The 13,723-nt window shown below is 41.0% G+C and overlaps 2 protein-coding genes across 2 annotated transcripts; both read left to right on the top strand.

The window, feature by feature from the left end:
- Positions 1-381: 381 nt before the first annotated feature.
- Positions 382-3,395, top strand: fundc1 (FUN14 domain containing 1). The gene is made up of 5 exons (XM_058623100.1): positions 382-541; positions 1,439-1,589; positions 2,223-2,298; positions 2,376-2,504; positions 2,917-3,395. The coding sequence occupies exons 1-5, from the start codon at positions 475-477 to the stop codon at positions 2,992-2,994; spliced, it is 501 nt and encodes a 166-aa protein (XP_058479083.1). The 5' UTR covers positions 382-474; the 3' UTR covers positions 2,995-3,395.
- Positions 3,396-3,494: 99 nt separating this feature from the next.
- Positions 3,495-13,505, top strand: efhc2 (EF-hand domain (C-terminal) containing 2). Its single transcript, XM_058623102.1, has 16 exons — positions 3,495-3,851; positions 4,553-4,741; positions 5,051-5,201; positions 5,357-5,522; positions 6,667-6,739; positions 6,841-7,092; positions 7,596-7,703; positions 7,848-7,986; positions 8,602-8,785; positions 9,304-9,446; positions 10,233-10,429; positions 10,630-10,763; positions 10,840-11,034; positions 11,786-11,878; positions 11,968-12,067; positions 12,735-13,505. The coding sequence occupies exons 1-16, from the start codon at positions 3,810-3,812 to the stop codon at positions 12,900-12,902; spliced, it is 2,334 nt and encodes a 777-aa protein (XP_058479085.1). The 5' UTR covers positions 3,495-3,809; the 3' UTR covers positions 12,903-13,505.
- Positions 13,506-13,723: the final 218 nt, after the last annotated feature.

Genomic DNA, 13,723 nt, shown 5'->3' on the forward strand with positions numbered 1-13,723 from the left:
AGTTTATGACGTTCAAAAGTCATTTTCTGATATAAAATAAGTATTAGAAGTAAAAGTATGGTGCTTAGTGAGCATGGTGGCTCAGTGGTAGGGGAAGTTGTCTTTCAACTGGAAGGTTGTGGGTTCAGTTCTTGGCTCTGCTTGTCTATATGTGTCCTTGAGCCATGTTACAGTGTCGATGGGTGAACATTGTTGTGTAAATTAGCTCATCAACACTAGAAAAGCTCTATGTAAATACAGACCATAATACCAACTCTTCTTCTCTTGATTTTGTTTGGTTGTAATGAGTAACAAAGAGGATATGTAGTGAAGTAAAATCAAAGTTGCTAGAAATATAAATAACAAAGTAACAGATACTTGAATTTTGTACTTAATGTTTTTATTATTTAATATGTACATCTACGTGCACGTGCCTGTCTCTTTCGCTTTTACTTTGACAGTTTCAATTATGTAAATGAGGCGTGTGACGTAATCATGCGTCAGCAGCAGGCAGCTGAGGACACGGACCAGACAGGATCCAAAATGGCGGACCGTGACAAGGGTAAGCGCAGGAGCTACATTAGCAACTTTAGTAACAGGCTTTCTTTTAAACTGATAGCGGGTCGGTGTGTGAACAGAACCGGGCCCGCGGTGTTTCCTCTCAGCGTCACTCACTCTGCGGACTCGTTGGTGAACTTTTATCCGTCATGTTTCCGTGTTTAAAGCGGACTGTGTCTCCAGACGTAGCGTCTGTGGCTAACTTTTCCCACTGTGGCTCGGCTAAACTTGTGTGATGATGCTAACTTCATGCTAAGCCTTTAACCACTTTGTGATTAAAGCTGAGAACGGTGACGTCATCGTTAGCTTTTACCCACTTTTATGCTGAGTCATTTAGTCACGACCCACGTTTTTAAAACCAGTTTTTTTTTTTTTAATTAAAATAAAAATAAATACGCAAGGGCAGAGTGATTTGGTCCCAAATTTACATGAAATTATGAATATTTTGCATTGAATGAGCTGAATATTCAATTTAAACTCAATGTGAGATTTCCCAAGTACACCAAATATAAAATAATTTATTAAAATAAACATGTTTTACTTCCCTGATAAACAATTCACAGCTGTTTAAGAAGCACAATTAAAAATACCAAAAAATATAATGTTTTCATATATAGGTGCATTTATTTATCTGCAGCTTCACTTCCACTTTCTCTTTGGTCCAGAAAATGTTGATCAGTGTTTGTCAAACCTGGAAATGATGACGTTCTCACCAGAAAAAAAAGAGGAAATATTCACATTTAAGAAGCTGAAAAATCAAACAAACTGGTTTGAATTATTTAAAAAGAACAAAAAAAACAGATGAAGTCCTGATCTCAATAGTCGATAAGTTGTGTCACTGACAGTTGTTGTGTCACTGACAGTTGTTGTGTCACTGACAGTTGTTGTGTCTGTGTTGCAGTGGAGGAGGAGATTTACGATCAGATCGTGGACCTGACAGAATACGCCAAACGTCAGCGATGGTGGAATCGCTTGTTTGGCAAAAACTCCGGCCCGGTCGCTGAGAAATACTCTGTGGCCACACAGATAGCCATCGGAGGAGTGAGTGGATGGTAAATAATGTTGTTCCCTTAAATGCACCGTGCTGCATTCAGGTGTCCCATCGTTTGCTGTCGCTCCTGATTTTCTCTGAAATAATTTAGGTTCACTCATTTGTTCATCAGCTCTAAAAACTAGAGTTCCCTGTCACTTTAAATTCACAGAACCTGATGGGGGGAATATGATCTGATCCTTATACTGCCCCCTGCTGTTTGTCACCAGTATGGAAACATTATTCTAGACCTGCAGCATCATCAGAACATCTTCAACTTTCTAAAACCTTAACGATCGTTGTCAGTTTCCCTTAAGTTTCCACTTAGCGGTGTAATAGTGATAGAAAACAGACGCCATCCACATTGATATTAATCGCCTTTAATCAGTGTTTTCACTCGTGTTTTTTGCCCACTGGGACGTGGATTCTACGATACAAAGGAAAACTGCGTCATTCTGTACACAGAACAATGAGGAGAATAACGTTCACATGATATCGACACACACACACAGACCATGTGTTTATATAATAACATCAGCATCAGCGATGAAGGAAAGGCCGCGTGCCTCTATGGCCGTACGCCAACAGGAAACACCAGAGACCATATTTGGGCACATTGAGGTCAGGGTAACCTTGACGCTGTGTTTGGTTTCAGGTGTGCAGGTTACCTGTTTCAGAAGGTCGGTAAAGTGGCAGCGACGTCTGTGGGAGGAGGTTTGCTGCTGCTGCAGGTACGGCCGCACATTTAAACCCGACACAGATGTAAAAGAAACACCGTCTTACTTCTGTTCTTGTTTGTTTTGTGCAGATAGCCAACAACAGCGGGTACATCCAGGTGGACTGGAAGAGAGTGGAGAAGGACGTGAACAAGGCCAAGAAACACATTAAGAAGGGAACTCATCAGGCAGGTCCGGAGCTCAACACGTTTGTGGAGAAGGTGAGGACTCAAACTCTGAACAAGTTGAAAATGTCTCAGTCTGGACATTTTCTGTGTTGTCACGTACAAAAGTCTTTAAAACTGATGTCAGAAGTTTTTTAGAAGGTTTAATTTAAGCCACACTGGAGTTTATGTCTCTTTTATGTCGTTTATTTTTAGTGGTGTGACTCAGGGCTGCATTTTGATCATCAATTCATTGGTTTCTGTCATTTTCAGCTTCATAAATGTGAATATTTTCTACTTTCTGTCATTTTTCAGCTTCTTAAATGTGAATATTTTATACTTTCTGTCATTTTTCAGCTTCTTAAATGTGAATATTTTCTACTTTCTGTCATTTTTCAGCTTCTTTAATGTGAATATTTTCTACTTTCTGTCATTTTCAGCTTCTTTAATGTTGTTTTTGTGTTTTCAGTCCACAGAGTTCGTGAAGAAGAACATCGTGGTCACCAGTGGTTTTGTCGGAGGGTTCCTGCTCGGCCTGGCGTCTTAGATTCTGCCGAAGAAGAAGAAGAAATCTTTATTTCTATGACATCGTTATGAACTGTAAGAAAAAAAACATAGAAAGTATGAAATCATAACTGCTGGATTGTTCTGGCAGAAAACAACCTCTATGTTTAAGCGCTTTCACCACCGCGTGGCTTCAACCACCGTAAAAATCTAAAATATTCCTGTTTCTGCCAAATCATCATCAACGTGGAAGAATTAAAAATGTTATTTATGACTTGTAACCAAACTGACGTTGTTCCAGAAGGTGAAGAATGCACTGATATGCTGTTACACAAATGTCCTGTTTTTAATTTGCAGATTACACATGAGTGAATCATCTGAGGGATTATGACGAGCGACAGATTAGACAAATTCTTTTTATTAAAAACACACGTTTATGTTCCAGGTTCAGTGAACTGTGGTTTGTCTTCTGTGTTTGTTTGTTTGATGAATGCATGAAAATAAAACAGGAAAAGGGTGAAGTTTTGATATTTTAATGGGAAAATACAAAATATTTAATGCTACAAACTTGTGTTTTAGTGAGTTAATAAGATCAGTTTTGCCTCTTGTTTACAGATGTAGAGGAAAAAACATTTTAAATGTACTTTATACTTTAAACTTTTACTTCACTTTCATTAAAGGCCCTGGTTTTTTTACTTTTCTGTGGTTCTCTTCCGGTGCAAGCGTTGCTAAGAGACCAACCCCAACAAAAGGCCTCTATGGTTACCCATGGTAACCAGTAACCAGCAGAGTTAACCAGCAGCAGCAGCAGCAGCTGAGTTCACTTTGTTTTTTCCTCCTTTTCCTCCAAACGTCATCATGTCTTTGCCGTTTCTACCCGGACTTTCTTCTAATAAACACGTAAGTTTGATGTTTTTATTTATTTTATTTCAGTTTCACTCAAGTGTTTGGACTTTAGCTTCCAGAGTCAGAGCTAATGCTAAGCTAACATCACAGAGTCAATTGTGTCAATAAACGTTTTTCAGTGACCGTGGACAGATAAACGGATGAAAGTAGCTGTGGTTTAATGTGGAACTACAGGCTTGTGATAACAGTTATAAAACTTTAAATTTGTAACTGAGTAAGTTTTAATGTAGCGTAGTCTTAGCTAAATGAATCATGGCTGAGTTCCATTCAGCTTCAAAAGTACTACTTGAAAAGTAAATACACGAAAGAAAATGTCACTGGGATCCCCTAGATACTGTTGTATTATAGCATGTGTTAGCATATGATACTGTTTTTTTTAGCATGTGTTAGCATATGCTACTGTATTGTAGCATGTTTGTCGTACTGTATTTTAGCACGTGTTGGTATAACATAATATAATCTATTAATGCGTGCTATAGTAAGTGGTACTGTATTTTAGCATACATTAGCACCACTAACACTGATGTGCTTTAGCTTTAGCTGCTAAAATATTAAATTATCTGCTGTGAAAAAGTAAAATCCACGTTTCTATGGTAACTATAATACAAAGCACTTTTTTGATTGTTTATGGTTAACGTCTGCTTTGTTAATAAATGTGTTAATAACACATTTAACACACTCTGTGTGTTCCACAGCTGTGGAAGGAGAAATTCCACAAGTCGCAGCATTTTGATGTTTCTAACGGCGTCTCCATGATGGTGGGATCTGACAAACCAGGCATCGGAGGAGAACCACTAAGCGGTCACAACATCAAACCCAAATATTCTGTTTATCCCAGAGGACGAGGATCACAGTTACCGTCGTGGGTCGCCTTCGACAAACAGGTCAATTAGTTCACTTCATCTTTTCCAAGAGATTCCTGAAAACTTCATTTTAAAGATATTTACACATAAATCTGAAGTAAAAGTTGGGGACCAAAGAAAAATCACCCGTGACACATTTGTGGGTCCCCAGCCAGTGTTTGAGAACCACTGCTCTTATGTATACTGTAGTATAATATTATGTTATGTTTCTCAACTTAGTAAAGATGAGATCACTGTTATCACAGATGATCTATAAACCAGTAATCAACTGATCTGATCTGATCAGTGATGTGGTCTGACGTGGTCTGATGTGGTCTCTGTCTGGTGCAGGTCTTGTGCTTCGAGGCCTTCTTTGAACAAACGGTTCCTCAAAGTCGTGATGAAAATCTCAGAATCAGAAAATGTCGGATCTTCTTCTTCCCTGAAGACGACACCATCAAAGTGGTGGAGCCACACGTGAAGAACAGTGGGATCCCTCAGGGTGAGTCAGCACATTTAACATCACACTGAGTCACTCTGCACATCAGCTGACTGTGACTCAGCAGAGTTACCGTCACGCTGAGTCACTCTGCACATCAGCTGACTGTGACTCAGCAGAGTTACCGTCACGCTGAGTCGTTGTCGTCGTTGTTGTAGGAACTCTGCTTCGCCGCCAGCGCGTTCCTCTGCCTCCACCAAACCAGCAGCTCTTCTACAACGTGTACCATCTGAACATAGACCAGCAGGTGGAGCTCTACTCTCACACCTTCACCATCACCAGCTGTGACGCCTTCACCAGGAAGTTCCTCACCAGACTGGGGCCGTTTCTCAATACTCAAGTAAGCAAGTATGTACTTGCTTACTTGGGAAGTATATACTTGAGAAGTACGCTGGGAGTATATACTTGCCAAGTACGGGAGTACACAAGTATGTGGTTGTTTCTCAATACTCAAGTATGCAAGTATGTATGTATTGTTCTGCTGTTTGAATGGTGGCTGGCGCCAAGTGCTGCAGCCTCATTACCGCCACCTACAGTGTTGATAAATGAACATATGAAATACTTTTAATAAATGCATATATATGTTGTTATTATTTTTACATTTTAAATATTTAACTTCATTTATTAATTTATTTCTATTAAAATATACAATAGAAATAATACAATGTGGAAAATAGATATATTACAGCATTGTAGAGTAGTATATATGTATATATATGTATGTATGACATATATGTACGTGTACAAATATATACTACTCTACATACTATACTATACATATCTAATATTTACATATTATATTTAAATATAAATCTCGACTTTAATATAAATCTAAAATTCAAAGTTAAAATAAATAAAACATTAACAATATACAAACCTTCAAACTGTCAGGTCAAAACGTTTCCATTAAAAACAAAATAACACGTCAACAACAAATCTATGGATCACACCGAGCATCTAATGACAGCGACGTCTGAGCCAGCGGATCATTTCATCAGGACAGGCCGAGGTAACGCTGCTCTGTGCCGGGCACAGTGAGCGCCGAACGTCCGCAGAGGCGGAGCTGATCACCTCCGACAAACGTCGCTGCCAAGCTATAAATACGTCATATCTTCATACACAAACCACATGTTTGAATTCTAAATGGCTCATTTCTCGCCTCAAATGATGTTAAAACTTTGTTCCGGGACACAGAAAAATATTTATTTCAGATTTATATTTCTATTATCTGCTGCTATGCTCCGCCGAAATGTATTCTGGGATACATGGCCATCGCAAGTACGCTTAAGTCACCTCCGATGCATACTTGGTAAAAATGGGCGGAGCGAGAACATTTCCGGGTTTGAGAACCGTCCTCGCTGTTCGCTTACTTGAGAATTGGAACAGCACTTGGACTGAGGCTGATGACGTTTTCACAAGTACGGGAGTACGCAAGTACGCTCAAGTACGCACAAGTATGGATATTGAGAAACGGCCTGGGAGTTCAGCTCAATGAGCCCACGTCTGCTCCTGATGACCCCTACACACACCTGCGCCAACAGGTCACACACAAGCCCCGCCCCCTCTCATTCATAATAATATTACAGTGCTGGGGGAGTATTCTGTCTATTCACTTGTCACTCGTGCGTGTGTGTGTGTGCAGATGGAGGACAGCATGAATCCTCTGCGTCCCTATGAGAGACAGGACACACTGAGACAGTTTGTGGACAACGATCGTGTCGTGCTGCGTTTCTTTTGTGTCTGGGACGACACGGAGAGCGAGGCGGGCGAGCTGCGGGAGCTCGTCCTCAACTACTTCCTGTCTGACGACACGGTGGAGATCCGACACGTTCACGCGCCCAACTCAGGACGAGATCACGTGTCCAAGTTCCTGCGACGCTGCAGGTTACCAAAGGTGGCGCTCACGCACACACACAAGCTGTACTTTTAACCCTTTTATGTATTTTTTTTACACATGTTACATATTTATTTGACACGTTTAATGTAGTTTTGTTTGTTTTACAATGTTTTACTCATTTTACGTAATCTTTTATTCATACATCCTTGTTTTTACACACTTTACAAGCCTTTTTTTTATAGATTTGACGCAGAATTTCAGGTTTTGTTGTTTTCTGGTTGATTTGTTTTTATTCACTCTGAATCATCATCATCATCATCATCATCATCATCATCATCATCATCATCATCATCATCTCCCTCAAGCTTTTACACTTCACTGACTGAACATTCATTCATGCTGGAGGACGACCTGTGTGTGTGTGTGTGTGTGTGTGTGTGTTTTTCTTAAATGTCAGCGCTACATGTTGACAACAGAAAACAACATCTTTGTCCAAAATGACAGATTGTTCCTTTATGTTCTGTGTGTGTGTGTGTGTGTGTGTGTGTGTGTGTCCTCAGAATTGTGTGTCCATAGTGAAGCAGCCAGGTCAAATCACACAAAGAACCGTCCTCAACGTCATCGACTCACAAACCCGAGGAAAGCGCTTCATCCTGGACAATCTCAAAGTAAAACTCTCACCTTATTCACTGTTTTAACTACTTTTTACATATTGAAGATTGTACGTCTTTCTTTTTACACATTTTGCGTTGTTTTTGCAGATTTGATGTTGTTTTTCCATTTGTACGTCTCTGTTTGCTGTTCTTCCTCAGACCGGAGCTGAGGATGAGGAGTTTTATAAAGACAGAGATTTGACAGTAGGAGGAGAAATCAACGTGTTTGGGAGGAGAATCGTCATCACCGACTGTGACGACTTCACCAAACACTTCTACCGCTCCAAATACGCCATCGGTAAACTTTAACAGCAGCCTGCAGTACACCAAAGTCAACACCTGGGGGCAGTAAGAGCAAACACGAGGAGAGTTGTTACCTCAAACAGATGAGAACAGAATCATAGATCTCCTGATTAACGTCCTCCACGAGAGAGAAACTGAGGAAAACAAGGAAAACTTTTTTTAATTGATCAAAAATGACTTCAGTTTAAGTCGACGACGTCTTAAGAACATGTTCAACGTCTTCCTCTCACTGTGAGTCTGTAAACCACTCACTCTCCCACACCAAAGCCCACAGAGGAAACCAGTGATTTTAACATCACACACACAGTCGTTGTGTTGTTGGTGTTGATCCACTGCTGCCTCCATCACTGAGTTCAAACCCTAGTGATTTTTATGAATATTTGAAATATTTCATTCAGAACGACCTCAGTGACACAGAGTGACCACACGAGGCAGCAGAGGACCAGCAGCTCCTGTGTGCCTGCAGCTAAAATCCCTGGTTTTCTCTGTGGGCTTTGGTGTGGGAGAGTGAGTGGTTTATATAAAGTGTCTAAAATCATCAGTTTTTCCTGATGTGTCACTGTGAGCAGACTGAGGTCAGAGGTCAGCTCCTCCTCTCTCTCTCTCTCAGATGACTTCACTCCAGTGCCGTACAAAGCTCCTGTGGCTCGTCCGGCCCCGCGGGCCCCGCAGGCCCCGCAGGCCCCGCCCCCCCACACAGGCTTTGGCTCAGAGGAGGACTCACTGAGCTGGTGTCAGAGTCTGCTGCCCAAGGCCCCGCACAAGGACTTCAGGAAGTTCATGGAGAAAGACAGGTTTGATTGACTGATTCATTTGTGTTTTCATGTTCCGTTTACACCAGACATTCAAATATAATAAACACAATGTTTCCATCAAATCACTGTGAAGTCAAACATGTAAATGTGATTTCATTTAGTTTCTTCATATCTTTGGGGATCGTTTTTCAGACAATAAGAAAAACACAATAGTTTATAATATAAAACTGATCTAAAATGTAGTGAGGTAAAACATCTACAGTCAAAGGTTTGTGTTTTAAAACACTTTAAAATGGAATAAACCACTGAAAAGATTAATTTAATTGAATTTCACGTTCAGATGTTTGTTGTGGAGAATATCGTGAGGTTTGTGACTCGACACGATGAAAAGTAGGATATTTAATCACATCCATCAGTGCAGTGCAGTGAGTTAAAACCTGCACAGCGACAGGTTTGTGCCTCCACGTCATTGCTGTGTTTCTGTTGTCAGTCCAGATGTTGTGTGTGTGTGTGTGTGGAGAACATGGTGAGGTGTGTGACTCACAGTGTCTCCACAGACGCGGCCTGGACAGTAACGTGCTGACTTTCCGCGCCAGGATGGAGACGAACGATCCCGCGGACGCAGAGCGAGAGTTCGTCGTCTCCTTTTACCTCAGCGACGACTCCATCAGCGTGTTTGAGCGAGCGCAGAGGAACTCCGGTCAGATAAAGAGATAAACTCTTATTACATTTAAACATTTCACTCACTTTCTGTTTCCTCTTACAGGAAGACAACATTAAACGCTCAATCTTTCTTTCCATGGGTTTTTATGTCCTGACAAAGAGTCATCACATTATTCTACAAGTCGACTTTTACCTTTCATTTGACTAAAAGTTCACTCTGTTAACAAAGTTATTTTAAAGAACAAGAGCAAACTCAGCAGAACTAAACTCATTCAACCTTAAAACTTGGTTAAAAACTCCTTTAAAAAAACACTCCAATATCATCTTATCTAAAGAACGAAAAAAAGTAGAATTGAACAAAACATTGATAATAAGTGAAATGATACCACTTTACAATGTGTATAAACACTCAAATTACATTTTAACTAAGGATATCTTATTCTCAAAGAAGTAGAAATGTGATTAAATATCAAACAGTAGCATTTTATTGCTCAAATCCTAATCAGTATACTTTATTAATCTGTGGCAACATTTTAGAAATGACGTGAATGAAGGTCATTTTATGTAAAACAAAATGACTATAATATTATATTATTAAATGACGCTAATTTGACCTTCAAATGTTATTAAAAGTTCAAAAACACTATGAATAATAATCAAATGACACGTTAACAAAGGGGATTTCAGTTAAAGTGGAAAAAACATGAATGATATGAGTGAAATGAAGCAAATTTGACTTTAAAATGTAATTTAAACCACTTCCAAATGTAAAAAAACCGAACGAAGCTGATTTTGTGTTGACATGTTTTAAAACATCTTCCAGGTGTTGTTGGTGGAAAGTTCCTGGAGCGCGGTCGTGTGAAGAAACCCGGTCAGGATCCGTTTCAGAGCGATCCGTTTGAATACTTTTCGGCTCAGGATCTGTTTGTGGGAGCGTCTCTGTGTCTCAACAAGCACAGCTTCAGTCTGCTGGAAGCTGACGACTACACCTGTAACTACATGGAGCGACACGAGGACCAGGTTCATGGAGATGATGAGGATGATGATGATGATGATGATGTTCTGAATGATTTCTTTGTTTTTATGGAGCAAGAAACCTGAAAATATTCACATTTAAGAAGCTGAAACATCTGCTTTCATTATTAAAAACCAAAACAACCCATTTGATTGACACACTTTTCACCCAGGAAACTGAAGTTTGTGTGTGTGTGTGTGAAAAGTTTCCCAAATCCAACGTGAGCAACATCCTGAGCAAACTGAGGTCACTTCCTGTGGAGAAACAGAGTGAGATGAAGAAGTTCCTGACCCTCAGTGACCCCAACAACACAGGGGTCATCTCCTACCACTGCTTCAGGTACAGCTGTGTGTGTGTGTCTGTCTGTCTGTCTGTCTGTGTGCGACCTGTGCTGACCTGTGTGTGTGTCCTGCAGGAACCTGCTGCTGGGTCTGGACTGTGGTCTGTCAGAACACGAGGTTCTGGTTCTGGGCAGAAGTGTGTGTGAGTGTGATCAGTCTGAGGACAACGTGGCTCTGGTTCTGGCTGTGGTTCAGGATCTTCTGAGGAAGAAGCTCTTTGAAGACTTTCATCACATGACCAGAGCCTGTACACACAGAGACAGACACAGGTACACAACACACACACACACACACACACCCACACACAGACAGACAATACAGAGACGTCCAAAACCCTGATATTGATGTCTTCAAGTTCTCAGATCAGCATCAGCTGTAGAAAATCCACATGAGTTGACCTCTAGTTTAACCTTGTCTTTACTCATCTCTGTGTCTCTGTGTTTCTGATGTCTCTCTAGTGTCTCTGATGTTTCTCTGATGTCTCTGATGTTTCTATGATGTCTCTGATGTCCTTGATGTATCTGACATCTCTCTGATGTCTCTGTGTGTCTCCCCGATGTCTCTCTGATGTCTCGCTGATGTCTCTCTGATGTCTCTCTGATGTGTCTGTGTGTTTCTGTCTCTCTGATGTCTGTGTCTCTGTCTCTCTGATGTCGCTGATGTCTCTGTGTGTGTCTCTGATGTGTCTCTGTCTCTCTGATGTCTCTGTGTGTCTCCCCGATGTCTCTCTGATGTCTCTCTGATGTATCTGATGTCTCTCTGATGTCTCGCTGATGTCTCTCTGATGTCTCTCTGATGTGTCTGTGTGTCTCTGTCTCTCTGATGTCTGTGTCTCTGTCTCTCTGATGTCGCTGATGTCTCTGATGTGTCTCTGTCTCTCTGATGTCGCTGATGTATCTGATGTCTCTGTGTGTGTCTCTGATGTCTCTGATGTATCTGATGTCTCTCTGATGTCTCTCTGATGTCTCTGATGTATCTGATGTCTCTGTGTGTGTCTGTGATGTGTCTGTGTGTCTTCAGAAGCGGCCGTCTGTCCACGTCAGAGATGAGGACAGTGTGTAAGTCCTGTCGTCTTCCTCTGCCTGAGTCTCTGCTCTCAGCTCTGATCCACAGGTGAGAAGCTGCTCATGTGACTCTGAACCAGAACCAGAACCAGAACCAGAAGCAGTTGATGATGTAAACCTGTGTTTGTGCTGCTGAAGTTTCTCAGTCACAGACGAGATCGACTTCCACGCTTTCATCGCTGCAATCAACTGGTTAGAGAATCCTGCTCCTGCGGTGACCCCTGACCTCAGCACCAAGGTAACAACAGGACTTTTTAATCATTACTGTTATTATGTTTATTAACTTCTTATATGAACGTACTCACTGACTAAGTCTGTGTCACTGGTCCTCACTGATACAGAAGTATAAACACACACACACACACACACACACACTGTCTTTCCTGTTTGAACCTGAAACAACAACATGTTTGTCAAAACTAACCAGAACCAGGTGAACACGACGTGTGTGCGTGTGTGTGTGTGCGTGTGTGTGTGTGTGTGTGTGTGTGCGTGTGTGTGTGTGTGTGTGTGTGTGTGTGTGCGTGTGTGTGTGTGTGTGCGTGTGTGTGTGTGTGTGAGAGTGACTCTCAGCCTCTCATGTTACAAACTCTTTTATTGAACAGCAGGTTTTCAGTGTTTGAAGAGACTTTTTTTTTTTATCAAAGCACCAACACATAATCAGCACTGACTGCGACTGTGAGCGCCCCCTGCTGCTCAGAACCGAGCCATGTTTTCACTTAGAAACACAAGAAAACTGATTTTTAGTCTTTATCTCACTGTTACACACAATTTAACAACAGGAAACTGAAGTTTGTGAAGCACTCACACTTCCACACACACACACACACACACACACACAGAGACACACGCGTGTGTGTGTGTTTACGTGTGTGTTCATGTGTTGTGTTTCCTGTGGTCTTCAGTTTGAAGTGAACATGAGGACGGACTGTGGTGCAGACGTCATGAAAAACATCAACTACTCTTCTCTGCTGGGCGACGTTGTCAGTTTACCCTCTGACAACAGTGACACAACAACAACAACAACAACAACAACAACGACAACAACGACGACGGCCGACGCCTCAGAGTAGACACGCGGTGGTGAGAGGGTGAGAGGGCGATCTCTTCATGTGTTCACACACAGCCCAAAGTTTGACAGTGAACTGAGGTGACGTGACTGATGATGGTTTTTAGGAACCGTGTCACATGACACACACACACAAACACAGTGTGTGAACAAGAAGATAATGTGTTAGTGTGTTGTTACTAATCATTTATTATTATTATTATTATTATTATTATTATCATTAATAATTATTTGTTTGGTTCAGAAAATGTGTAAAAATATGAATCATGATGACGTTCTAATGTCTTAGTCTTAAAATATTCACGTCTAAGAAGCTGAAAAATCACACAAACTGCTTTGTGTTTTTGCCTTTTTGACACAATTAAACAAGAAGTTCTAAATTGAGATGAGATAATTCAAGATGACTGAAGATTAAATGAGATTAGACAACACCAGTTGAGATAAGGTAAATCAAGAAAACACAAGATAAAACCAGATTACACAGATTAGAGATATTTACAGAAGATTGATGATTGTCCTGTAAACAATAAACTAAATACACAGTAAAGACATTCAATCACCAAAATATGATGATGACATCATCATGACATCATCACTGCTGCTGTTTTCTGTTTAATGATCATTGAGTCTGTGCGTGCGTGTGCGTGTGTGTGCGTGTGTGTGCGTGTGCGTGCGTGTGCGTGTGTGTGTGTCTGTGTGTGTCTGTGTGTGTGTGTGTGTCTCAGTGTTAACACTATAAAAAGCCACAGGTTGTTCAGGTTGCGGCGCCGCTGTAATCAGAGCTGCTGCACATTCTGGAACCAGGATCAGTCAAACATTAGGTAA

The sequence above is a fragment of the Solea solea genome, chromosome 2 (assembly GCF_958295425.1).
Source record: "Solea solea chromosome 2, fSolSol10.1, whole genome shotgun sequence".
NCBI lineage: Eukaryota > Metazoa > Chordata > Actinopteri > Pleuronectiformes > Soleidae > Solea > Solea solea.